The sequence below is a fragment of the Phodopus roborovskii genome, unplaced genomic scaffold (genome assembly GCF_943737965.1).
Source record: "Phodopus roborovskii unplaced genomic scaffold, PHOROB, whole genome shotgun sequence".
Taxonomy (NCBI): Eukaryota; Metazoa; Chordata; class Mammalia; order Rodentia; family Cricetidae; genus Phodopus; species Phodopus roborovskii.
The window spans coordinates 559,997-586,351 of record NW_026125902.1 but is presented as its reverse complement, the minus strand read 5'-3'; the positions used below and the strand labels follow the sequence as shown (position 1 = coordinate 586,351).

Here is a 26,355-nt window from a genome sequence, read left to right as displayed (position 1 = left end):
CATTCCTCACTTTGATTACTTCAAAGTCTATTATTTTGTTCTCAATTATTCTGTTTTTCTGGCACTGGAGAAAATCAATTTGTTTTATTTTCTCTTATTCATGCACTCAATTATGCTCTTCGGGCACATTTAATCACTTTGATGTTTTCATTTTATGGCCCGTCTCTAGGCACTTCAGCTGCTTTGCTGCCAACGGGCAAGCAGGACTAATTTGCATGTCACAATAGGCTTGAAATTCTAACTCAATTTAGAAATCTTTATGAAATCCCCCTCCAAAATATGCTTGGAGCTGCAAAGGGGCAGAAGGATGTGGGCAAACCAGGAGCCATAAAATTGCTTCCCCTTGCCAAAAGGTTGTGACATTTTAGTGAGTGTGTTGTGGGAATGTCCTCATCCAGGTGAAGAGGAGGAGTGTGTGGAGCTGTATGTCTGTAGGGTCTGCTGCAACTTTGCAGAGAGAATCCTGGAGCAGATGCGCCTGGGCAGCCAGGCCAGGAGCAGGGCCTCCTAACTCTGCAATCAAATGACCCTCAGTGCAGCTAGACTTGGTGCGGAGCTCTAGACAGCTCCCAACCTCAGATGGTTAAAGAGCCCTGTAGTCCAAAAGTTGTCAACAGTTAGATATTCGGGAACCCTGAGAGGCTTACCTTATTTTCTCTAATAACTGTCTACCTTCCTTTTGCCCCTTGATCATTTTAGCATTAGGAGCTGGAGGAAGATGAGTGCAATATCATTGCTTTAGGCATGTGCTTTGGGAAAACAAACACAAAAATGTTTAAACATATTGGGGCTGCCAGCTGCTCTTGAAAATGTTTTTATTTGTTTTGTGCGATAATCAGTTTCACCAGGCAGAAGAGAAAAAAATAATGTGTATTTCCTCCTCTAACTTTGAGCATAATCCTCACCTTTCCAGGTGGAATCCTATCCCCCTACTTTCCTCTTGTGTGGCCTTGTACAAGGCAATTAACCCCCGAAAGCCTTGGTTTTCTCACCTACTAAATGGAACAAATAAATACTTCAGACACAGTTGTTTTTCTCAAACTTTGACACCGCCAGGAGTTTTACCCTATTTACAAACCACAACAAAAACCATTCTTATATAAACTTAGTTTAAAACAGCTTCATCATAAGGAATAATACCTATGAAATTCAAAAGCGTCAAGTTGGTGAGATGGCTCATACAGCAAGTAAAGGTATCTGTCTCCAAGACTGACAACCTGATTTTAATCTCCAGGACCCATATGATAGAGAGAACTAATTCCCAAAAATGATCCTCTCAACACACACATTAAATAAACACACACACACACACACACACACTCATATTTGAGACAGGGTTTTTCTGTGTAGCCTTAGCTGTTCTGGAACTAGGCTGACCTTGAACTCACAGAGATCCTCTTGCCTCTGCCTGCCAAGTTCTGAGATTAAAGGTGTGCCACTACCTCCCGGCCATAATAAAATGTTTTTAACCTAAGGTGGTTTCATATGATATCAGTACTTCTAATAAATATTAAAACATATACATAAACACACTAAAACCATCCCTTCCATAGATCTGCTTTTCCTTTCACCTAGAATATTCTTCACCTCGTTTTGTATAATTTCCCTCACTTTATTAAACTCTGAGATTCTCAAACACCATTTCCTCAGAAAAGGCTTTTAGTGAGCACTATCTAAAATGGTGCTCCTTTGAATTAAGCAGTAATCAACATTAGATATTTGTTTGTTTGTTCATAATGTATCTGTTTCCGTAGAATAGAAGCCCTATGATAGGCAAAGTTTTTATTTTACCATAAACTCCAGGTCAGACTAGTCTATAATCCCAGCACTGGTGTAGGCCAAGACAGGAGGACTGTAAATTCAAGGTTTACTTGGGCTACATAGGAAGTTCAAGTTTAGCTTGGGCAATTTAATATGAACCTGTGATTGCTAGTCTTCATTGTCAACTACACCTGAAAATAATGAAAACCCAAGTGGATGGGCACACTTGTGAGGGATTTTTTCTTAATTAAATCATTTGAAGTGGGAATATCCACTTCTAGTTTGTATCTTTTAAGGTGGGAAGATATACTTTTAATCCAGATAAATTGCGGTGCAAAGATTCCACCTTTAATCTGGGCCACACCTTCTGCTGGCAGCCTATATACAGGACACGGAAGAAGGAAGGTTGTCCTCTCTTTGCCTGCTTGCTCTCTCTCCCTATCAAGTCCATTCCTTCACTGGCAGTAGAGCCTACTTCTTCAGGAGTCTGGAGAACACTTAATACCAGCCAAGACATCCAGCCTCGTGGACTCAACAACTACTGGGTTCTTCAACCTTCCATTGCTAGACAGCCACTGAGGTACCAGTTGTACCACAGCCACTCTAATAAACCCCCTTCATACATACATACATTCATACATATGTGTGTGTGTGTGTTGTGTGTGTACATACAGTCATTCTATAAGTTCTGTTCCTTTAGAGTGTTCTGACTAACACAGGTCCTATCTCAAAATAAAGAGTGAAAAAAAAAATCTCTACTCAGTGGTAGATCATTTGACTCAAACTTGGAATTCTTCTGCTTCCATATCTGGGATGACAAGGAGAGCCACTATGGTTGGGTCAGTACTTCTTTTTTTTAAATGACTCAATAGAGTTATATATATTTTTTAATAGTTCTAGGTATTTTGTTGATAAATTCCTTTAGATTTTTGATATGAGCCATTTCATAATAGAATAGAAATGTTATTTTTCCATTTCTGATCTATATATATATTTTTAAATTTCCTTTTCTTGTCTTATTGTACTGTCTAGGAACTCCAGTACTATCTTGAATAAGAGTGGCAAGATTAGACATCCTTGCCTTGCCCTGGAGCTTTGAGGGAAAACAGTCCATTTCATCATTCAGTATCACATAGCCAAACATTTTTTTTAAAAAATCTTTTTCACCTGTTAAGTTGAGGCAGGGATATACAGTGGCATATACCTGTAATGTAAACAAACACTCATGAGGCACAGGCAAGAGGACTACCACAAATTCTAGATCAGTCTAGTCTACATAGAGAGTTCTAGGACAGCCAGGACTACATAGTAAAGCCTGAGCTTGGGCTGGATAGAAGGCACTTACTTATCACTGTCTTGAGAACTCCAGTTTGGCTCCCCAGAATCTACATAGCATACATCTATAATCCCAGGGCTCCTGCTGTGAGGTGGGAGGCAGAGACAGGATCTCTGGAAACTCAAAGGCCAGCTAGCCTGGCATATGCAGCCATGAACAGAGATCCTGTCTCAAATAAGGTGTCCTCTGACCTTCATATGTGTGCTGTGGCACATGTGCCTGCACTGACACACACATGGCCATGTAGACACATGTCTCAGTCTCTCTCACACATAGACACATGCATACAGACCAAGACAGTGAGCACTGTCCTCAAAAAGCATGAACACCACCAATAGCAACAACAAACATTTTCTTTTCTAATTTCTGCAAAGGACAATATAGAATTGGTGTTAAGTCTTCATTTCACTAGAATTAGAATTATCCAGTGAAGTTATGTGGGCCTGGAGTTTTCTTTTGCAAGAGGCTTATACTTTCTATGTTGATACTATTATGGTTAGAAAACACATTCTATGTAATTTCAATTATTTTCAATTGGTTCATATTAGTTTTATGGCTGAGCATATGATCATATCTTGGTATATGTTCCTTTAGTACTTATAAATGTGTGTATTCTGTTGCTGTTTGGAGTAGCCTATAAATGTCAGTTAAAGTCTATTAATTGGTAGTACTGTTGAGCTCTTCTATATCTTAGCTCTTTTTTGTCTACTAAACTGGTTGATGAGAAAGAGATGCTGAAGTTTCTAACTTTAATTGTGTTTTTTTTTTCTTTGCTGAAATAAGGGCTGAACCAAGACTTTACACATGCTAGGCAAGCACTCTACTGCTGGGCTATTTTCCCAGCCTTAGTGATGGATCTTCTATTTCCCTGTACAATCATATCAGTTTTTCTTCATGTATTTCAAGACACTGATGTTTGAAGCATACACATTTTGGATTGCTATATCTTGGTAGGTTGATACTTTTATTACATGTTACAAAATGTTAATGAAGAAAATAAAAATAGCTACATACGGTGGATCACACCTGTAATTCCACCTATGTGGGAGGCTGAGGCAGGAGGATTGAAGCTAAGGTCTGCTTGGGCAACCTAGAAATATTGTGTTTCAAAATAAAAAAAAAAAGTGGAAATGGCTGAAGCTGTAGTTCGGTGATATAGTGGCTACTCTAGCATGTATAAAGCATGCATAAAGTTCAATCTTCAGCACTGCCAAATTAACAAAAGGGGGAGAAAATCTAAATCTAAAAGTTGAGACATGCTATATTTATAGGTTGGAAGACTCAGCATAGTAAAGATGTCAATTATATCCAAAAGAAGTACAGGCTTACCACAAGTCCTTTCTAAATCTTATCAAAATTACTTTATAGAATTAGACAAGGTCATTCTAAAGTTCACATGTAAAAGCAAAAGAACTGCTTTAGCTTAACTTTTGTTTATATTTCTTCATCTAGTGTGCATACATATGTGTGCATGGAGGCCAGGATTACTTGCAGGAGTCAGTCCTCCCTTTGGGTAGACATGTGGGTTGCACAGATGAATTCAGGTCATCAGGCTCAATGGCAAGAATCTTAACCTACTGAGACATTTGACCAACCCTAACAGATTCCGTCGTGGTCTCACTACGTAGCGAATGATGGCACTGTATCATCAATACTCCTGCCTCGGCCTCAGGAGTGCTGGGATTTCAGGTGTACACCACAACATCTGACTTTTACCTAAAATGATCTTGAAAAGAAGAAACTAAGAGGAATCATTCTATTTGATTCTAGGACTTATTATATAGCTATGGTACTCATGACCACGGAGAAACAGACTCACAAATCAGTGGAAGAGAGGATAAAAGTCAGAGATCTAGAATAGCTGCTTTAGAGGGTACGGTCATTTTGGAAAAGGAAACATTTGGGTTTTCTACCCTTTTGCAGGATAAAAGAGACTTTACACAGTAAGACAAAGGATGATCTGGCTTTCAAGATAAATGGAACGCCCTAGAATTCCTAAAGGCGCCTAGAGAAAATGGCACCTGAAACATTTAAAATACTCACCCCTAACCCATTTTTGAAAGGGTCTGTAGGTGTGGTAGCCATATTTTATAATCTGGAATTAGAAAATAAGATCTAAAACTAAGGTTTGAAGTTTTTGTGGACTTTTTGGACAGGTCACAGAACTGCTCTGCCACTGAGCTACCTCCCTCCTTTTCTTCACTATCTTTTTCTTTAAACAAAAATATGTTACTTTTTTCTGACTGCAAAAAATATATATATTCATGGTAGAAACTTTGAAAAATATAGAAAAGCAATAAAGAGGAAAGAAAAATTACCCATAATTTTAATCCTTGGTAAATGCTGTTAAAATACTTTTTGGCAAAATATCATTGAAGATGAAGTTGGATATTGTGGCACTTGTTTGTAATCCTAGTACTGGGGAGGTTGAGGCAGGCGGACCATGGGTTTGAGGTCAGCCTGGGCTACATAGTGAAGCACTGTCTCAAAAAATGTTATCAATGAAGATAACTACTACTATCATTTTTGAATGTTTTCTGTGCATAGGCACATACTTACACATTCATTATATATATTTGTAAAATTGAGACTCTGTAGCATTAACTGTTTTGTGATATGTTTTTTTACTTGTAATACTTGTATCACCGAATTATTTCCAAAAAATTTCTTTGTAGTTGGCTGTAACAATTTCCACATAAAAATGCTAGGTGGAATTAACATTATGCCTCAAATTCAGTATATTGAAACAGAATATGTTATGAACAGAATAAAGTATTTTAAGCATGGGTGTGTGTAGGCCCCATTCCACTGGCAGCTTCCAAGTCCTAGTTTGTATCTACTTAGGAAATCCCAGAGCCATCTTCTTTCTTCTCTTATCCTTGATCCTCTCTCTATAAAGGATCTACCTCCAAGGGCTGGTGACATTATTTACACAGCATGTCTCATTTTTAGTCCAGGTTCATACAGGTGTTCACCTTTAGACTACACACCATCACAATCCATTTCAAATATCACTATATCATGTTGTATTCCAATCCCAGAACCTAGAATGACTTCCACTTTTTTGTTTTTTGTTTTTTTCTTTTCTTTTCTTTTTTTTTTTTTTTTTTTTTTGTATGTGATCTAGACTCTTCAACCTGAAATTCAGTCAAGTCAGCTCTGCCTTCACGGTTCTGAGATTCCCTTGCAGACCATCCACACCTGGACACTGCTCTAGTCAATCCTCCAGTTGCTTCTTATATTTTCGGTTGTGAGCCTAGCCTTTAACAGCTGAGCCATCTCTCCAGCCCCTCCAGTTGCTTCTATACAGTGTCAGCCCCACAATCTTCTCATCCATCCAAGGGGGTTCAGTTTTGTGCCTTCATCCAGACTTTTCAATTATTCTCTGGAAGCAGAGACCATGTCTTCAGCCACTCCTAGAGCTCATGACACCAAACATGTGGGGAGTTCAAAAAGAACTTGACTGAGTTGAGCTTTAAAGTGAGCTTTAAAATTTAACTGGTTCAGAATACATTTTGGGAACCCATGAAGGGTAGGGAGGGATTATAAAGAGTGATGGGAAAAGGCAGGTGGGAGATGATTAGTAGGCACAACAAGGCACTATTACCAAAGTGGAGGCCAGTCTTCAGGCCTGGATTCAAATCTGGGGTTCACGACTTTGTGTTATAGAACCACAAGTATGGTATACTGTGCTGGTAGTTACCAGTCTTCTACCCCATAAGGAAATACATGAGATAGTATAATGTGAAGTACTCAGCACAAGTGTGTGGTATACTTGCAGTTAGTTCTTCCCTCATGGTTTTAGGTAGAAATCCCTAGTTTTCGTAAGTAATCTGCACATGAAGATTTCATGGCATATTAAATTTAAGCTGCCAATTTACTGTAACTTTGGGGAATAGGCTTTTTCTTAGAATTGAAAATTTTAGCCTGACATTTTTGTAACTTGTTTTGCAACAATGACAACAAACCTTTCCATTTCTTAAATTCTTTAGTAAAGTAAGGAAAGGAGTCTGCTCAGTGGGAAAGTGCAAGCAGGTGACCAGCTTCTGGAGAAGAACAGTGGGGGGTGGAATGGGGGAGGGGAACTCAGAGGGCAGGGAACAGGAAGGGGAGATAAGGCTTAGATGTCTCAGAGATCTTTGCTCAAAGCCCTGCAAACTGGCTCAGGATTTTCACCACAATCCTGCTCCAAAGTCCTTCCAAGAAACTGGAAAGTAACTGGTCAGTCTGTCCTTGGGGCCAACTCTGCCTCCCAAGTCCTTTTCATGCTTCTCAAGACACCAAGAATGGTTGTGTGGGGAAGCCTCGTTTCCATGGGGTAGTGTTTTTTTCTGGCAGAGCACACCTTTGGGCTTAAGGCTCCAGCAGTTCTAGAAGTCTGAGCCTCATTGCTAACCCATAGAAGGATGCTACCTCCAGACTTCAGGCTGCAATAGGGGGTGCGTTTTTTCTCCATCCCCCACACAATAGTTCTCCCAAGAATATTAGCAGCAGATGTGCAAAGGGTCTCAGCATGGGGCTGCGGAACTGTAAATAGCAGACTAGAGCTGGTGGCCATAGCACACTGGAGGTGGCAGGAGCTGAGGAACTAGCTCCTTCTAGCCCTTCCTCCCACTTCTCTACCTAGTTCAGAATGGAGTTCAAAGCTCCAGATTTCAGTTTGGCGGGGCTGTTGAAAGTATGGTGTGGGAGGGGGCATTAAAAGGCATGGCTTGGGAACCGGAACTTTAGGGGTTGCTCACGAATATTTTCCTCTTGTTTTCAGGGAGACACGAGATTTCGGGTGCTTTGGATCAGAGCTACGTGGAAGCAGCAGGGTGAGCAGCGTGGGGTGAGAAGGGTTTACTGGGGGTGGGCCATTGGATAAAGCACCGAGGGATGGTGAGTAGATTTGACAGGGGAACCAAGAAGGTCAGAGACTGACTCCTAAGTTCCCACTGAGACAGAGGCAGGTTCAAATGTCCGCAATAGCCCTCATAGCACAGTGTGCCCCCCACCCCCACTGGAAGTACGAACTTGCTGAATGAAGGATGGGGATCTTGGCTAAGCCACTCATTCTCTCTGAACCTTAGTTTCTTCATCTAGAAGAGACATAGTAGCCATTGTCTTATTATCTCACCTGTGTCTCTCCCCACACTTAAGCAGTCTGTTGGTCCCTCCCCAGCCTGCCCTGCAGAGGCTGCTGTACTGCCAGCTTTCTTTAGCAAGGACTGGAAAGGGCAGGTGCACCAAGGCCTTGTTCTCCCCTCTTGTACACTCCTCCTTTCCCCTTCTTCCTCCCTTTCTCTTGATCCCACTCACTTTTTTTTCTGGATCCCAGGACAAGTTCTGGGAACCCTAAGCATGTGTTGAAACCTCCAGTTTTAATTCCAGCACATACAAGTGCACCCTCCCCTCTTTGCAGAGGGTTGAGTCTGGCTGACATGCCCAAGCTCAGAGCCCCAGGTGGCCCCTACTTGCTTCAAATAGCATTGGTACTACAGCACAGCCAACCTCCTACCTCTACCCCATTTCCCCATGCAGAGCTAGCTGGGCCCCTCTGGGGATTGATCACATCAGCACTGTTCCAACTCTGGAAGGTTCACTATGAGCTAATTCCTCTGGAGTATGTTAACCAGAGGAAAGGCAAACAACTCCAAGCATGTGGGGATGGGGCAAGGATGATTTCGCACTAGCAGTCATGAACTGTATTCAGCCATGCATCCTCTAACGTGCGCTTTCTTGCGAGCAATGAAATGTACCTTTAGGATAGTTCACTGACACAAGGAGGACCAGAAAACAAACCTTTTTTGTGTCTAAAGTAAGTAGCTTAAATTGCCTCTCTGTGTTTTTATTTTATCCTTTCCCCCCCCTTTCTTTCATTAAAACTGATGGGCAGAAAAGAAAGCTAGGATAGGTGCAATACATATTTGCCTCTGCTTTTAGTTTTCCTGTGGCATGTAGAATGCATGCAACCTGGAAAAGGAATTTTCTGGGGTTCGATTTTCAATAGGCGAAAATCTCACTATTTATGATTCTGAGGGATGTAGTGAGAAAACAGAAACAAAACACCAAACTAAAGCCAAAACAAACAAACAAACAATCCCAGGCTGAACTAATTTGACTAGATAGACATGCTGGGGATAAACTCCGTTGTAAAGGGGCTGAATCAGTCTACCCCCGCCATGCTCTCTCACCTTCCCTACACAACCTGTGACCTGCACCCTGCTCTTGGTTTTTAATGAGGTGGGGACGATTAGCCAGCATCGTGGAGTTTTTTATATGCGAGAAGAAATGACAGTCTTGGAAGATAGGTTAAGGAAATCTTTCAGAATACAGAAAATTCAAAAGCCTTTCCACACTGACCATTGTCATGGCAACACACTATCTGATGGCAGCCTGCGTCACTAGGCTGAGGGCACAGTATCAGAACAGCAGGTTAGCTTGGCCATTTCGAACAGCATTTGGACTTCTTTCTAGCCTCAATTCTTCTAGGTTGAGCTGAGTTTTTTTTTTTTTTTTCAGTTCTGGACTCATGTGCTTTGTTAATTGGAATGGCTAGGGACACAAAGACTCCGTTAAAAGGGATAGTGAATGGAAAAATCTGAGCATTTCTAGTATTCTCTATTCACTGTCCTTGTTGCCCACCCTCTGGCTCCTTGTCACCTATTCTTACTGACTTCCCTCCTCTTTTTCTCCATGTCAGTTCTTTCCTACACTCAGCATTCCCTCCCAACTCCAAAGGTGACTCATCAGGCAAACGAAGCCCTCACTAGATCCTTTTCATTCTCTCTAGGCTCTCATTGCAGTATAGCGTGTTCTAGATCTTAGCACTGGAAACAGTCCTTTCCAGCCAAATGATCCTCTACACCCCTCCCCCACCTGTAATTACGGTTCTCATTCTCTGCTGGCCACCTGTTCCTCTTTGGACAGGTCTAATTTTTATAAACTCCTCCTACTGAAGGAAAACCCGCCCTTTTTATGACACCCATTCATGGGTCCACCCCTGTACCCTACAGCCAGATAGATCCTTGTCCTGTTCTGTGATAGCCCCACAGAGAAATGAGGCAGGGCTCATTTCCCCTGAGTTTTCTCTTCCTCACAAAGGCTCAGCTCCTTTAAGCAGACCTCTTGGAGCTTGGGCTCCAGTGCTTCCCCAGACTGGCTGACCTCCTGCAACATGTTCCTATTTGTCTAGAGCCCTTTTAAAGTGAGGTCGATACTGCATTAGCATCTCTGGAGGCCACCTTGACCCGGTGACTCATACTGAACTCTGTGTCAACTACTGTCTCTAATTTTCTTTTAGACAAAATGCTGTTAAGCCACATCTCATTTTGCTTGCATGCAGCCCCTTTTGAGGACCCAGTTCCTGGATCCGATGTTTTCTTCCCGCTGAAATTCATCGTGTTACTATCCCAATATTGCTTTTATTTGCTAATACACTTCAAAAACTTGACTTCCACATACTCTGGGGTGTATTATATTATTTTTGTTTTAACTAACCCTCAGTATCACTTTTCATCTTGAGTTACCCTCACTTATTCTTCACTCAGTTTTTTTTCCCCTAGCTCATTTCCCTCTGCATTACCTTTCTCACATCGTCTCTTTTTGCCATTTCATTCCCCCAACAGCAAATGTCACCACTTTCTGAGATGTGCCTGGGAATGTGTGCTGGGAGGCAAGGGCAGACACGCGTGCAGACATGAGGTAGGAGCAGGCACTGTAGAGGTGTGTGTGTGCTTTCTGTTTTTAGTGCTTTGTCTGGTGCCCCCAGAATTTGGAGCTTGGCTGGGAAAATGGTAAGGTAGGAGAAAGAATGATAAGAAAAAAAAAGGTCCAGATTCCATCTCAGGGGAAATGGGGACTGTTTTCTGGACCAGACAGGAGACAGGATAAAGGTGTAGATCTCCAATCTCCATCCAGATTGTAGCACAGTGAGAAGAGCCAGCAACAGAAGGAATTTAGAGGTTTTAATGACTGCAGAAGGGAGGGAGATTTGATAGAAAGTGAGGATTTGTAGAGTTGGTAGTCCTTGGGAGATCAGAGGAAGGTGATTTGAAACATTAGAGGCAGAAGAAGGTTGGGTTACAGGACCTTACAAGGGGCAATGAGCTGTGAGTATACCTAGCATAGTAAATGTTCTCAGGTCAAAGGAGCCCAGGAAATATAGTCCTTACTACAGGATTTGTGTTGTCATCAAGTGCACTGTGTAAAGACCCTCAGAATACTACATACTCCCTTAGACAAACCACAGCCTTGAGCAGCCCTCTTTTCAGACAGGATTACACCCCAGGGAGGAGTCGAAAGTGGGCGATCTGGCACTATTTTGTGATTTCATGAATAAACAAGAGAATTGCACTATTTGGGACAGGCAATATGATAACTTTTGGCTTCTTAAGTCTGCAAATAAGGGATCCAAACTCTCTCTCTCTCTCTCTCTCTCTCTCTCTCTCTCTCTCTCTCTGTTAACAGAAAAATTATTGCTCTAAATACTTAAATGATAGATGAGAAGCAACTCTTAAAGAAGTAACAGGGAGGCTGTGAGGGGAGCTCTAATGGGAAGCTTGAGGAAAGGAGCCCCAAAGAGTGAGTGGACTTTATAGCCATGACTGCCATTCTTCTCTATCCTGGGATGGAAGAAGATCAAAATCCCTGGTAATCACTGAACTTCCACAGACTTGCAGTGCTCCCTTAGACCATGCTGCAAAGAGCATGTCCCAACCCCGCAAGTCTAAATTCACTTGAACATCCCTAAACTTAAAAAGAGTTTGTGTTTTGCTTTGCTTTTTCACAGTGTTGGAGATGGAGTGATAGGCAAATGCTGTACCACTGAGCCACACACCCTACCCCTTAAAGATGGTTTTACTGTTGGCCTTTTCAAAGAAAAAGGCTCTCGGAATATTGTAGAACTGATTTTCCTCTGGAAGTGGCTTAAAGCTGAACCTTTTGTTCTTCTGAAGGTGACATTAGTCAGCCAAGTGACAATCTCAACCAGAATGGCTTGTATAGAATTCTGGCTACAAGATGTCAGGCCAGAAAGAGGTTTCCTTTCCAAGTCAGTGGAATGATTAGCTGCCAAAAGACAAATGGTATTTGAGGAAGCCCCCAGCGGCAGGCCACCACACACTGGGTGGAATAAGGAGGGCAGGACTGGAGGGTGGCGCTCACCTTTGATGTAGTTGAGGATTTGCTGGATTCGGTGGGGCTCATTGCGGTCTGGCCGGCAGCTTGGCGTGATTTCCAGCACATAATCAGGACCATATGCTGTGAAAAACTGTAAGGAAAAGAGAAAGGCCAAAAAACAAACAAAACCATATAAAACTTCCAAACCAAACCACATACAAACAGGACAATCAAAAGAAACTCACCATTCCTGACAAGGGCTAGGGCAGCCTCCAAGGGCAGCGGGGCATGATGTGGCAGGAAGCTCTGCCCTGGTGACATCACTATGCTCACTCATTCAGACCTTCAGTGACAGTCACTGTGAAATTTGGGAGTTTGATGTCAAGGGTCCCTCTGCTTGGGCTTTAGCTTTTTTGCTCTGACCATAGCTCCTTCACTCTCCCTGTACTCTAGCAAGCTATCTCCAGGCTTTACTCTTATTTAGAATTCATTGCTTTCCTGCACCCCCAATCCATGCTGCCTGTGGAAAAACCTCCCCATCTTCCAGGCACAGCTCAAATGTCACCTCCTTCACAAAGCTGTCCTTCGTTCTCTGCCAACCTCCATAGCATTCTGCTGGTGCCTCTCTTATGGCCTCCGATCAGATAGACAGTGCTTGCTTGCATGTCACTTGCAGGTCACAGTACCAGCTGCACGGAGGGACCTCTAGGTATTCATAAGCTCTGGACAGATACTTATCAGCAGTGACTATCCTCTCTTCTCTGCACTGGACAGGAGCTCTCTGAAGGCAGGCAGTCCCTGGGTTTTATTAATCTCTTGGCCTTATAGCCCATTAGCTTCTGTTGCCTTGGATTCCCTGTTCCAGGAATGGCAAATAGGTCTACTAAGACTCTACATAAGTTTTCCTTTCTCTGTAGTGAAATTTATGTTTTTAAATTCAAGGAATCAAAATAAAAGGCTTGTGGATTCTATTTCTAGTTCACAGATGACTCCTTGTGACCTCTGGTAAGCCACGATATCTGCTTTAGCTTCTGTTAAGGCCCACTTGGGGGAAAACACTGTGTGACAAAGAGAATCATTCAAATGGGATCAGTCTTTGAATGGGAAATATGCAAAGCTATGATTTCTGTTTTTTTCTGTTTAAACAGAAATAGTATTTGTGTGCACTCTCTGGAGAGAGAGCATATGGGCCTTAACACGATGTGTTTCAATAGTGACATTGTTAGGTTGTAAGTAAACTAGGGAATCCAAACTCCCTGAAAACAAAATAAAACAAAACCTCAAACAGTATAGCAGGCATGAAAACAGGGATCTTGCTATGCAGTGACTTTGATGCCACTCAAAGAACCCAAAGTTATTGCTACTGTCATTTACATTATCCTTGTTAGGAGTCTGGATGTACATCTGGCACCACAGGAGATGTTGTGGAACAATCTTGAGACTGTAACAGTGTCTTTGTGGAATCCATGAGATTAATTTCATGGGGAGATAGCTTTTGCATACTATGAAAGGATATCTTACACGTTTCATTTAAAGGAAAATTCCCAAGATTTTGCCAGTGCTTCTCATGCCATGCATGCAAATTGACTCACAAAGTGACAGGCACTTAGTCCTTGCCAGAGGTATTACTCTGTGATTCCCTACAATTCCGGACACCCTAAATTATGGAGATGGAAGCTACCTTGAGTAGAGATAGTCTCTATCAAATTCCTATATGAAATAGGAAAACAGGGTTACCTGGAGTTGGGGGAGTCATGCAGAAACCATCCCCCCACACACACCATGGCTAAAGAAACTTGAGAAGCCTTTATTTTTAGCTAAGGAGGGCCCCTCAGTTCAAGTTGTAGAAGAGAAGGCTTCAAACAGGTGTGGTGGCCTCGTCTCCTGAGAAGTGTCAAGTGATGTGCTCATCTCATGGGAATGGAAACACAGGCTTAGAGCCACAGAATACAGGCAGCTGCATCAAAGCAGCTCTTTGGGGGAGACCCACACCCTTGGCATCACAGTACTATAAAAATATGAGTCAGGGTGCCTAGCTGAGATATAAAGGAAGTTACTGCTGTCTCCACGTGCAAAGCCGACATGATACTAAAGACCCTTGGTCATCAAGGCATGCTGTAAGCTGTTTGTCTGGAGCCAAGGGTTTGGAACAGCACGTTCTCACTTGAATGCCTACTATGTGATTGATGTGATTGCCCACACTTTGCTACTTTAGTCCCCTTTGGCAAAGAGCACAGGGCTGCTAACTACTTGGTCAGCTGGGGCCAAAACTGCCTGCCACGTGACAAAACAGCTCTACTAGGATTAAGCCTCTTATCCTGGCTTCATTTGCACCTGGCTTTAACTGATTCAGCCACACATTGGACAAAGTCATCAAAAAATCCATTCTTTGCTGAAGCAGACTGACTACAGGTAACAGCCAAGACTGGGTTCCCAAACTTCTCTCTACCTTTGCCAATCAAATACGCTTTTTCTCAGGTCCTGCTAAATTGCACTATTCTTGGCCTGGGGGGACTCAGATGGTTGAAGAAAGTCCCTGTGTTAGAAGCCAGTTATGCATGGCAGCTGGCTGCTTCCAGTCTTGGAGGCTTAGCTTGGGTGAGGCCAAGTGAGACGATAGGCTGAATTTAAAGTTCCTGTTCCTGTGTTCTAAGTTTGCACTTGTTATATACTCCCTGCTAGACTACAAACTCTATCATGTTCTCTTTGCAGAGCCCACAGAGTCAAATTCAAGTCATCCCAGTTTTTGTTTAAATGTATGTTGAATTAAGTTAACTTGCTAAAGGTTTAGCTAGCTGTCTCGTTAATTATGTGGAATAATTCAGTCATCTTAGCACAAACAGCTTCCCTGGGCTTTGGAGGCAACGTGGCAGGGTGGAAAGAGTACTGGTGTTGGGGTCAGGGACAGCTGGAATTTGGCGCCTGGATTTAGCTGTGTGCCTGGGGTAAGCTTGTTAATCTCTGTTTCATCATTTCCACCCCAGGGATGATAAATGCTGACCTGTTTGGGCTGTTAGGAGATAGTATCTATCAAAGTCCCTAACTTGGAGCCTGGGTATAGTAGGGCTCTGATAAATGTTAATTCTTCTCTCCTGGGGGCAAGAAGCCCTTGCTTAACCATGTCCCCTCTATTTTCTGAGGAATGCAGGGCAAAGCGCTCAGGGCTGAGATGTAGAAAGAAGAGCCTGTTTCATCTTCCAGACCAAGCCTTCTGGCCTCCCCACTTGCTTCAGCCATTGGGTTAGCCTAGGGCCTGCTGAGAAACTGACTTCTCATAGTTTCTGTTTCTGATTGTTTGGGGGGGGGCATAATCATGGTACGCAGAAAAGATGTTGAGGTAGAGGGATCTGGCTAACACTAGAAATAGCTCATGGCCCCACCCTGGAACTGTCCTCCAGCTCCAGGAGAAAAGGAAATGGGCACACTGTAGTCCCATCCAGGCAGGTGGGGCAGGAGATGAAAGGGGCTAGCCGACCTTCAAGGGAACACACTGGCTTTGATCTCAGCAAAGGAAGAAGGGAGGTGCTAACCCCTCTCCACCCCTTCCCCTTTTCCTGAAGCACTCCTTTGCTTCCTGGGCTTCAGCTGAAACATTTTTTGAGGGGAACATGGTAGTGTGGAGCCAGGGCAAATGGAAGGTATGCAGTGGGCCAAAGGGCTGGGGGGTTGAAGGTAATGGCTGCTTTAGGGTAGTCATTGCAGGCTGTGAGTCTTGACCCCACGAGTCAATGAATAAAGGAATGTAAATAGTTGGCCTCCAGTTCAGTTCAACCCAACTTAATTCTCCATTCTTGCTCAATCCTTTGCAGCTCTTGTGCACACAATGAGAACAGTACACAATTAGATACTTGGTCAAAAAGATAGCAGTGGGAGTCTTTGAGGCTGTTATTCCTCCATAACTCTGCTTGTCATGGGAAACCCAAGCCACAGGCCCAAATCAGCTGATTTTTGTGTCTTTCCCTCAACACTTACTTAGTAACTCCCTACTACGTGCTGAGCTAGGTTAGTCACTAAGGTACAAAAACTAAGGTATGCTTAATAGGGTAGGTAATTGCAAAACAGTGAGATGAGTGCTACAATAACAATGTAACAATAACAAAGCTAAAATAAAAGTAAAGACAGTTACCATTTATTATAGGCTTCCTTACCATTTGTCATGCACCTAGTAGCTAAGCATTTTTTATGGACTGAGCTTAATTTTCACAACCAAACTATATGGTATGCATCACTGTTTCCGTTTATTTATTTATTTATTTATTTATTTATTTATTTATTTATAGGCATGTTTTTCTGTGGTTTTGGAGGCTGTCCTGGAACTAGCTCTTGTAGAGCAGGCTGGTCTCGAACTCACAGAGATTCACCTACCTCTGCCTCCTGAGTGCTGGGATTAAAGGCGTGCACCACCACCCGGCACACTATTTCCATTTTAAGATGAGCTCTGAAGCAAGACAGTATGCACAGCGCTAAGATTTGGGACTAGGTTATCCTGGAGATCACCTCTGTAAAGTACACCAGATGAACTGAATGTGGGGTTCTGGCCAAGGAGGACAGAGGTGGGTAGAAGATAGTCCCAGCAGAGCCCAGGCAAAGGTAGGGAACCTGAAGCAGAAGAACTAGGAAGCCAGCAAGAACTTGGTGGTAGGCCCTGCCAAGCCATGGCTTTACCTCAGACTAGTAGCTCCATAAAGGCAGAACATTGTTTTGTTCTCTGCCATATTGCCAGTTCTCAAAACAATACTTGACCTTCATAGGTGGTGAATAAATACTTGTGTGGTAATGAATATTAGCTTGGAGGAGATACAGGAAGTGAATGGGATATCTGTGCACATGAGAGGGCTCACTGGCTCCCATGTGGATGGGGGCTCTTGGAATTTGAGGGATGAATGTGAGTAGGGCCACAAGTTAGGAAGCTGGTGCTACAGCCCTGAGGGTTGCTCATAGAACTGGGACAGGGACACTTGTGGGATGAACGGCAAAGGAAAAACTTGAAACATAGTTATCAGCAGGGTGAAACAGTAACTTGGATTTGGAGAATAAGGAAAAGAGGAGAGTGAAAGATCTCTGGTCTCAAGGAAGGGACAGTAAGAGGATCCAGCGTATGGACCCAGAAGAAGGTCTCGGGGTGTGAAGGGTGATTCTAGTGGGAGCACATACAGGGTCAGGGTCCCAGTGACAGTGCTTATGTGGGAGAGCAGGGCCTAGTGGAAGGGGAGGCTAGACCTCTGACACCACATGTGTTAGAGATTTGGGAATTCATAGTGACAACAAAGCTAAGGAAGTAGATACGATTGCCTTGGCCAGCAGGGTGGAGGGCCTTCGACATCGTGAGAAGAGAGTGAAGGAAAAAATCATGGGGTGGGCAGAGGGAGTGGAAACAGATATGGCAATAAGTTGAAATCTCTCAGAGTTTAAAGATTTCATTTTTATCTCATGTGCAAGAGCATTTTGCCTGCATGTGTGTATGCATGCCTAGTGCTTTGGAGGCCAGGTGAGGGCATTGGAACCCCCGGAACTAGAGTTACAGATGGTTGTGAGCCACCTTGTGGGTGCTGGAAATTAAACCTGGGTCCTTCTGCAAGAGCAGCCAGTGCTCTTAACCGATGAACCATTTCTCTAGCTACTCCCGGAGAGTTTAAATGAGACGAGGGCTGAGATATTATCTTCCTCTTTTGTCCACAGGAAAGAAGATGTGGGCAGAGGCTTGCTCAGAGAAGGGTAAGGATTTGGACAGGAGGAAGTGGAGAGAACAGTTAAGATGACTTCACTTATTTTAAAGGAGTTTAATCTGGTTTGGGACTGGTGGGGGTTATTTAAGATGGGAGCATCTTGAGTATGTTTACAGACACTGGGGAAAGGGCCTATAACATGGAGGCATGAACAGCCTGAGAGAGATTCATATTTAGTTATATCTGTTTTTTTGTGGTCCATTAGACAAAAGAATCACAGGGGGAAAGTACTGTTTTATGCATCTTTATATTACCCACGCCTCTTAGCACAAGGCCCGGAAAACAGGTGCTCAATTCATATTTGTTGCATGAATAAGATAAAGTGTGATTGAGATTTCACAGTGTTTCACACCCAGTGGGAGAATTAGGGCCTTGAAAGATGGGGGTGATGGCAGATAGGCAGTGGCGAGGAATATGTTGTGGGGGTTAGTTAAATGGAATCAAGATGTTTGTGGGGACTGCCAAGTGCCCATGAGCTCACCAGTGTTGGAAAAAGAGGGCCTTGACTTCAGGTTGAGGAGACAACCCTTTCTATGATAGGCACTGGGACAGACTGAAGCACAGAAAGGCTAGTGACTAGACTAGTGTGGAAATGAACACAGTGGTATTTGAGGAGAGGCAACAGGGACTTGGACCATACATTTGCTGTGGGGTGGAGTAGACAGGATACCCTGAAGGGAAGCTCAACAGGATTTGGCAGTTTGTTGGCTGTGGAGGAAGGGAGTTTGGCAAGGAATGGAGCTGACTCCTGGATTTTTGAGTCAGGATGAGTGGGTGAATCACAGTGCAATGGTTAGAAACAGAGTTACTGAGGTAAATTAGTAGGCATTGCAAGACTGGCCAAGGGAAGATGGGCTTTGTGTCAGCTGCATTTGACATGACAACGGAACATCATGTGGGTCATGATGTTTGGCAGGTGGCTAGAGATGTGACAACAGTGAGTGCAAGTGAAGTCATGACAGAGGACCAAGGTACACAGTTGGAAGAAGGTTGATATTGAGAAGGATAGGATATTTGGGGGATAAGACGAGTCATGAACAGTAGGACAAAAAAAAAAAAAAAAAACAAAAAAAAAAACAAAACAGCAGAGAGAAAGGGCACTGAACAGAAGACTCCTGTAATCTCACATGAGAAGCAGTAAATAAGATGCTTAAAGGGCTACAGCTTCTCATGCTGCCAATTCATCCCTGGGGCCAGAGCAGCCAGTTGGAAATATAATGGTATTGCTCTGTCCAGCCCTCTCCCTGAAATGTTCTGAGTGACTCTCAAATTTCTAATTGTTAACTCAAATTCCATCATTTAAAAGAATTCTTTAATTCTATCAAGACAAGTCCAAGGTTGGTGCCAATCTTCTTTACAGACCTGAAGCTTTACTCTGTCTGCCTCTATTTGGGAACATTGTACCTCTGCCTGTAACCTAGGCCCTGGCCAGGAAGCGTACTTCTTGTCCTGCATTACCTGATGAGCAGAATTCATCATAATCAGAACAACACAATACCAACACTTTGAACTCTAACATGGTCTCATATGAGGCATCTCAAACTTTGCTATATTTCCAATTACTCCATCAAAGAACCAAGGTCCAACCATGATGGAAACAAAGAAAGCGCTCCTTTTTCCCAGAAAAAGTAGCTCTGTTTACAGGAAATTCGGTTACTACATATGTCATTGATGGTACATTTTAAGGACATAAAATTGCAGTGGTATTATTGGGAGTAAATTTTATTGCCATGGCTTTACAACACAAACAAACAAAAATAATAACTCCATTAGTTGCTAAAGTGAACCAGCAGGAAGCAGAACATCAAAGGCAATTGCTAGCAGGCAGAGGATGGAAGGTAGGACTATCCAGAGCATGCCCCAGAGGTCAGGGTGATATGTGCTATTGTAGAGAAGATGTTAGCTGGACATGAGGATGGAAGAAAAGCCAGATTGTTAGTTACTAGAATGGAAACCTGGCTTCCATCTCAACTTCAGGTACATCCCACTTGTACTCTTTACCTTACTTCTTGGCCAGAGCCAGTATATATGAACTACTTAATAGTGAGGCTTATATCCAAAAACTGTGGATGAATGAATGAATGATGGAGTGAATGAATAGGTTATGGAAATAATTTTACTATTCTAATAGTTTTTCTTATGGTGTGGAGGATATAATCCAGGACCATGCCCATGCAAAATATGTCTCTACCACTGACCTGTGCCCCAGCCCTTATTTCAATGGTATAAGCCATTTTTCTTGTTTATTATAACTTTAAAAACTTTTCTATTGAAAAACTTTATTAAGCAAAATAATCAGGTAACCTCAGAAATGTTATCTAATTTGAGTTCCAATTACACTTAATCACAGAATATGCCCAATATTAATGAGCCTTATTTCATTAGCCAATGAACTTAGAAGACTTGTGCACATAGCTATAGCCTGTTTGTGCAATTAACCTATCTAGTGAGGTTCCTGAACTAGCCAATGGACAGCACTGTGTATACACATATAAGCATGCATTCTGTCAGGTGCTAAGCATCATTCCTGACCCCTAGAAAAGCTGAAGTAAATGAAAAAAATAAGGCCCAGTAACAGTTTTCAAGATGTAAATCTAGAGAATGATATAATAACAGGAGAAATAGGAATAAATATAAAAATGTAATAAATATATTGGTAATAAATGTATTGGTTCAATGTGTGGGGCACTGGACCAGTTAGGTGGCTTGTTCAAGATCCTAATAATACTAAACACCATCACAACTGTGAATTTGAACCTATGGCTTCAGACTTTCCACCCAGTGGTTTTTTCACTAAGTCATGAATTTGCTAAAGACAGGAGCTTCTGGAGTTATGTGTGATGGACTTGAACCTCAGTTGTGACCTTAGAAAAGTTCTTCACCTATTAGATCTCTTGGCTTTCTTGAGTGGGGAAAATAGCAGAACCCAGTTTATAGGGTTGTTGCAGCAATGAAAATGAGATGGCTTATCGAAAGTACTTGGGGTAGTACCTGTCTTACAGTAAATTCTCAACAAACATTATTATTTAGTTCAGGATAGTCTTCCCTCTTCTTTGGCCTTATATAGTCCACAAAGAAATAGAACTCTGAACATAATGGACAGTGAGTAAAATCAATTTCTCTACAAGTGTCTACTCTGACCAAAGTGGGTAAGTTTAGAAGAGTCCAGCCCGTCTCCAAGAAGTCAGAAAGATGGGCAGTGAGATCAAGAGAAGGATCAAGAAAAGGTGACTAAGAAAAATGGACAGGCGAGATGAGAAATTGGAACTGGTGGGAAGAAAAGAAGACAAGGTGACAGAAATTGAGTTACTTCATAAAAAGCATGAACAGTGTCTGGCTTATAGGAAATCCTCAGTATCTGAGAGGAAGAGGCAGAAGAGACAAAGGTAGGAGTTTTCACCTCTCTAGGGTTTTCCCTGAGAGCCAAAACTTTTCTTTAGGGGCATGGTTTTGGGGGGAGAACCCTGGCCAAAACTAATACCTTCCCCAAATCACTGTGAATCCTCAAGTTTCTACTATTAGAGAGAATTCCTCCTTCATAAATAGATGCTGGGCCAACTCTGGTTATAGCATATGTCTCTGCTGATCAAATGAGTAGTTTGGAAACAAGCCTACACATGACTTTTTTTTTTTTTTAAATCCAGCTTTCCTTTGGCCAAGGATGGGGATAAAGGATGGGGAATACATAGGGATATTGTTTTATCTGGCTTATTTGCTAGACAAACACTAAGATGACTTTGGGAACTTAGTCTGCTGAAGGATAAGTAGCCATTACCTTGGTTGGATCCTTACACTATGACAAGCAACAACCCTAAGCTGTGTCCCTAAGCAAGCAATGTTCCTAAGCTACCTGATACGTTTTCCTCAAACCTTGATCCCTTCATTTCTTAGATACTGCATCACATTGCAGTCTTGCTTCTCCATATCATGAGACTTTCATTTTAGTGGCAGCTCTCATTAACTGGTAGCTGCTGGGGTCACTGTGTTAAGGAGGATTCTGAGGCTGTGTCTAGGTTCTGTAGGAAAATATGCCATACTCAATTTTCAGTACACAAAGGGGCTGTATGGTGGGGAAAGTGGTGCTTAAGTCGGTTGCTCCTATCTATATTTGCTATTATTGTATTAGGAGACTGAGAGTTAGCCAGGCATGGTATGGCAAGCTTATAACTTCAGGATGCTGAGGCAAGAGGACTGCAAGGTCAGGATCTTCCTGGGCTACACAATGAGTCCCAGGCTGGACTGGACAACTTAGTAACATTCTATATTAAAATTAAGTTAAAAAGTACAGGGAATATAGCTCAGTAGTAAAGTGCTTTCCTGAGCATGGTCTCTAATTCTTGTGCTGGGGTGGGGCAGGGTTCAGGAAGAGATCAAGGACCAATAGTGACCTCCTAATTGTCCAATGGAATGTTTTCTTTTTAGTTATCATTCATCATACTTGATCTCCTATCATAACATGTCAAGCTCCCTTCCACTTTGTATCCTCTTCATTACAGCTCATCATTGCTTCTCCATCCTTCTTAGGCTAGACCCTCTTCCTTCATCTGGATCTGAAGTACACTTCCGTGTCATACCTTCAGCATCTTTTCCTCTGCAAGTGCACACATTTTCTGCTGCCATTTTGATTAAATCTCTGCAGGGCCCTTGCACATCTGGGCCCAGATGAAATTTGCCCCCTTCTCTGACTTGCATTTAAAATCATCTGTGGAACATTTCCACCTGGAAAACTTGAATTCTTGGCCTTCAAAGCTTAATGTGTTCCAAGTAGACCTAATCCAGTTTAACTCCCTTCATAAAGAATGTTCACCTTTCTTTGTTCACTCAGCACCATGGGCGAGTCCCCCCAGGCCCCTTAACAAAGATTTGAATTTATGACCCTGACCAGGTTAGTGTCCTTGTGCTTTGTTTAGAGGCAGTAGGCTTTCTGCTTTGAAAATATTTTCAATACTCTGGCTTAAAAGAGCCCTCACTGTGATCTTCTCATTGTTTGATGAGCAATGGTATTTTTTTTTCAAAAAACAAATGAAATAAATCCCTTCTGCTAACTATGTGCAAAGAGGTAGAATGAGCCTGGGGCACTCCCAGGACTGCCATTCTCTCTTGAAGTACTTTGTAGACTTTAAAAACACTGGATGCTTATCTCCTGGCAGATGCAGTGTGTTAGGTGCTGGGACACAATGGGGAAGGCCTATTATATTGAAGGGCTTACCATCTAGAAGGGAATGTAGACATGGGCAGGAATATCTACATTAAGGGAATTTCAGAGGGCACTTGCCTGTCTAGTATGATGGGAATTCTCAAGTGGGAATTGGAGATTGTGAGAACTGGACAATAGGTAAGGCTTCATGAGGAGATGGGAAGCAATAGAGCTGTCTAAACAGAAGGTAAGAAAGGAAGAAGAAATAGAATGATGACAATGAAGACATAGTTAAACATGTCACCAAAAATTAATTTACAGACCCAGGAGGCTACAATAGGAAGATAGTGAGTGGATCATGGATTCAGTGTCTGCCTGGGTAAGATCCCATCTCCAAAAATATTATAGAGTAAGGACAGATGATTGGGTCAAAATCAGTACCAGCACAGACCTCTGGGCAACTTTCTTCTACAAGTAATACATATTCCTTATGTGCTGACTGCTGACAGATTCATTGATATGGCAGAAAGAGGGAAAGCCATAGATGGACAAGACACTCCATCATGGTGGAACGTCTCACTGACATATCTGTCAGATAGATTGCTTCAGCATAAATTGGGTGTGCACTTTCTAGAACCTATTGATCCATTTGCTTACTGATTCCTAAGCATGCTTGTATGCCAAACATGGCCTTGAGAGTCAGGTCTCACCCTCACAAAGGACTCGAGAACCTGGTCTGCAAATGATCAATTGTGATCTAAGAAGTGCCACCACAAAGGTACAGGGAAAGGGCTCCTGTAAGCCTTAGGGAAGATGGAGCCAAAAAAAGTCACGCACTTGGAGTCAGCCTCTGTATTTTCCCACAAGTTTTGAGTTTTCTGTCAGAAATGCAGATCTGATCATGTCATTCCTCTTGCTTAAGAACTATCATAGACTCCACTACAGACTTCAAGGCTAAGTCCAATGCAAAAGCAAGACTCACAAAGGCCTTCAGTCTGTTCCAGCCTTATCTAATACCAAGGCTTGTCTGAGGCCCTTTCTCTGTGGACCCATTGAGTTGTAGTGTCTCTCCCACTCTTTTATCTGGTCAACTCCACCATCTCCCATGAGCCTTCGCTGAAGGCGAGCTCTCTGCTACATGGTTCCCGGTCCCAAGATAGATGAAGTTCCTCCCATCATCTCACAGCTAGCTCATTGGCCAGTGTTCTTCACTTATCACATTTAAGTGCAACAGCTTGTTTGTGTGTATCTTTCCATTACTAGACAGTGTCCTCCCAACAGTGGGGACTAGGCCCTAGCCTTTTTTGCTTTCCTGATGTCTGCACTAGCCTGGCCAGTAGGCACTCCATACAGTTTTTCTGGGTGAATGAATGACTCTGACATGTGGCCAGTTGGGCCTGGTTGTTGTCAACAGCTGGCATTACTTAACATGAGAGTTGCATAAAAAATGAAGGGCAGCCAGAGTAGCTGAAAAACAGGCGGCTCTAGTGACATCATGACAAAAACAAAACAAAACCGGAGAAGGCTGAGACAAACGCTCCCACTCAGGCTTTAACAAATGACTCTCACTTCTGAGCAGCCCTTTTTGTCTGCTTGCCCATTCACTTTCGAAAACCCAGTCATTGACATGACTCTAATTATTCATGGTCAGTGGCATATCCAGGAAACACTCAGTTTACAAGCAATTAAAATACACTAAAATAGATTTATACAGGTTGAACTTGATCATGCTGGTGAGAAGGGAGTGAGTGGCTTATGTCTTAGAGGGGGATTTGCTTGCCAAGGCTGCTTTTTTTTTTATTTATCACTCTTTATCTCCTTGCTGCATTGGTTAGGGACAAACATGGCAAACATCCGGAGGTACCACTTAAGGAGAGCTCACTGGGAAGAGCATGCAGAATCCGGTCCACACATGTTGCCTTCATGCAGCTGGCTGTCCTACTGCCTTGGCCCACCCACTACAGGAAGGCTCCTCAGCACTGCCACCAAGAACTTGGTTTCCAACATGGGAGCCGGTTGCTATCACTTTATCCTTCAAGGTTCATTCACCTCACTGATAATGGGGACATGAATCTCTACCCCATCATCCATCAAGAATTGTTTCTAAGGATCAAAGGAAGAAATCTGGAGAAAATCCCCAGGGGTTAGCTTAGTGGAGGACTTTGGCTTCCATGACAAAGCCTCTAAGGCAGGTCTGGCTGTCGGGTCCCTTCAAGGTTCTATAGCATTGCTCATCAACTGATTAGCAAAGGTACACTTAGTCTTGTCCCCTAGGTTTATTTAAGAGTCCACACAAGGATGATGCATCACCTTGCCACACTCAGAGTTTTAATGTCCCTCAAATGAAGATGACAGTTAGCTGCTAAACAAATACAGCATTTGGTCAACAGACACAGGCAGCCAAAGTCAAACACAGAGTCCAGAGGCTGCAGAGATTTTGTGCCTTTCTTTTCTACAGTAGGTTAAGCTTTCTTGGGTTTGATTCTAAGGGGGAAAAGTTCTTTTGCTATCCCAAGAAACAGGAACGGTACAGAGTTAAGCCATTCAGCAGGCCAGTGTGACGTCAAAAGGAAATGGTATCTTTTAGATCAGCTTTTGGAGTTAAGTTTACCGAGAGAAGGACAACAGACAGTTACAAAAGCAAGGTAAAGAAGCAAAGGTCATAGAGAACCAGTAAACAGGAGGGATGGTCCACCTTGAAGTCTGACTTTAAACTATTAAGGCCACTGGGTACACTAATGACCACTTTTTTACATCTATGAAAAAGGATCCTGGGATTCTTTATGCTTTGTCATACCTCCCTGCGTTTTGGCTATCCATCTCCTTTACAAAAAATGCCCAGACCTCCCTTTTCAACCTAAACCATTTTGACTCATTTGTCAAGATTCAGCTCAAATGTAACCTCCTTGAAGTCTTCACTGAGTCCCCAAAGGCAGAATTCCCTGTTTACTCATCTGAGACCCCACAAGGCCCTTTGCAGCCCTCTGGTTCACTGTCTTACTATTTATCATCATTTCTTCCCCAATAGGCCATGAGTGCAGCTCTTAGGAGCCAGAACCACATGGCACAAAGATACTCTCTTAGCACACTTCAGGACAAAGAGATGGCCTGAACTCACTTACTGGGTTTGCACAAGAACCAGGGGGAAGACCCATTAGGCCTCTAGCTATATTATTCCTGCTTCAACGCTGGGTGTACCTGATTAGTGACGACCTTGGTGCCAGCAAATGATGAAAACTTTTCTGCCAGAGTGGCCAGAAAATATGCAAGGAGACAGCTTCCTGGTGCAGGCC

At 42.8% G+C, this 26,355-nt stretch overlaps 1 protein-coding gene across 2 annotated transcripts in view; it reads right to left on the bottom strand.

Annotated features, from left to right (window-relative positions):
- Hdac8 (histone deacetylase 8) overlaps positions 1-26,355 on the bottom strand; it is a 210,126-nt gene that overhangs the window by 10,507 nt on the left and 173,264 nt on the right. For both annotated transcript variants that reach the window (XM_051178938.1, XM_051178936.1), the window contains exon 10: positions 12,245-12,350. In XM_051178938.1, the coding sequence (XP_051034895.1) occupies positions 12,245-12,350 (106 nt within the window). The remainder of the gene's footprint in view (positions 1-12,244; positions 12,351-26,355) is intronic.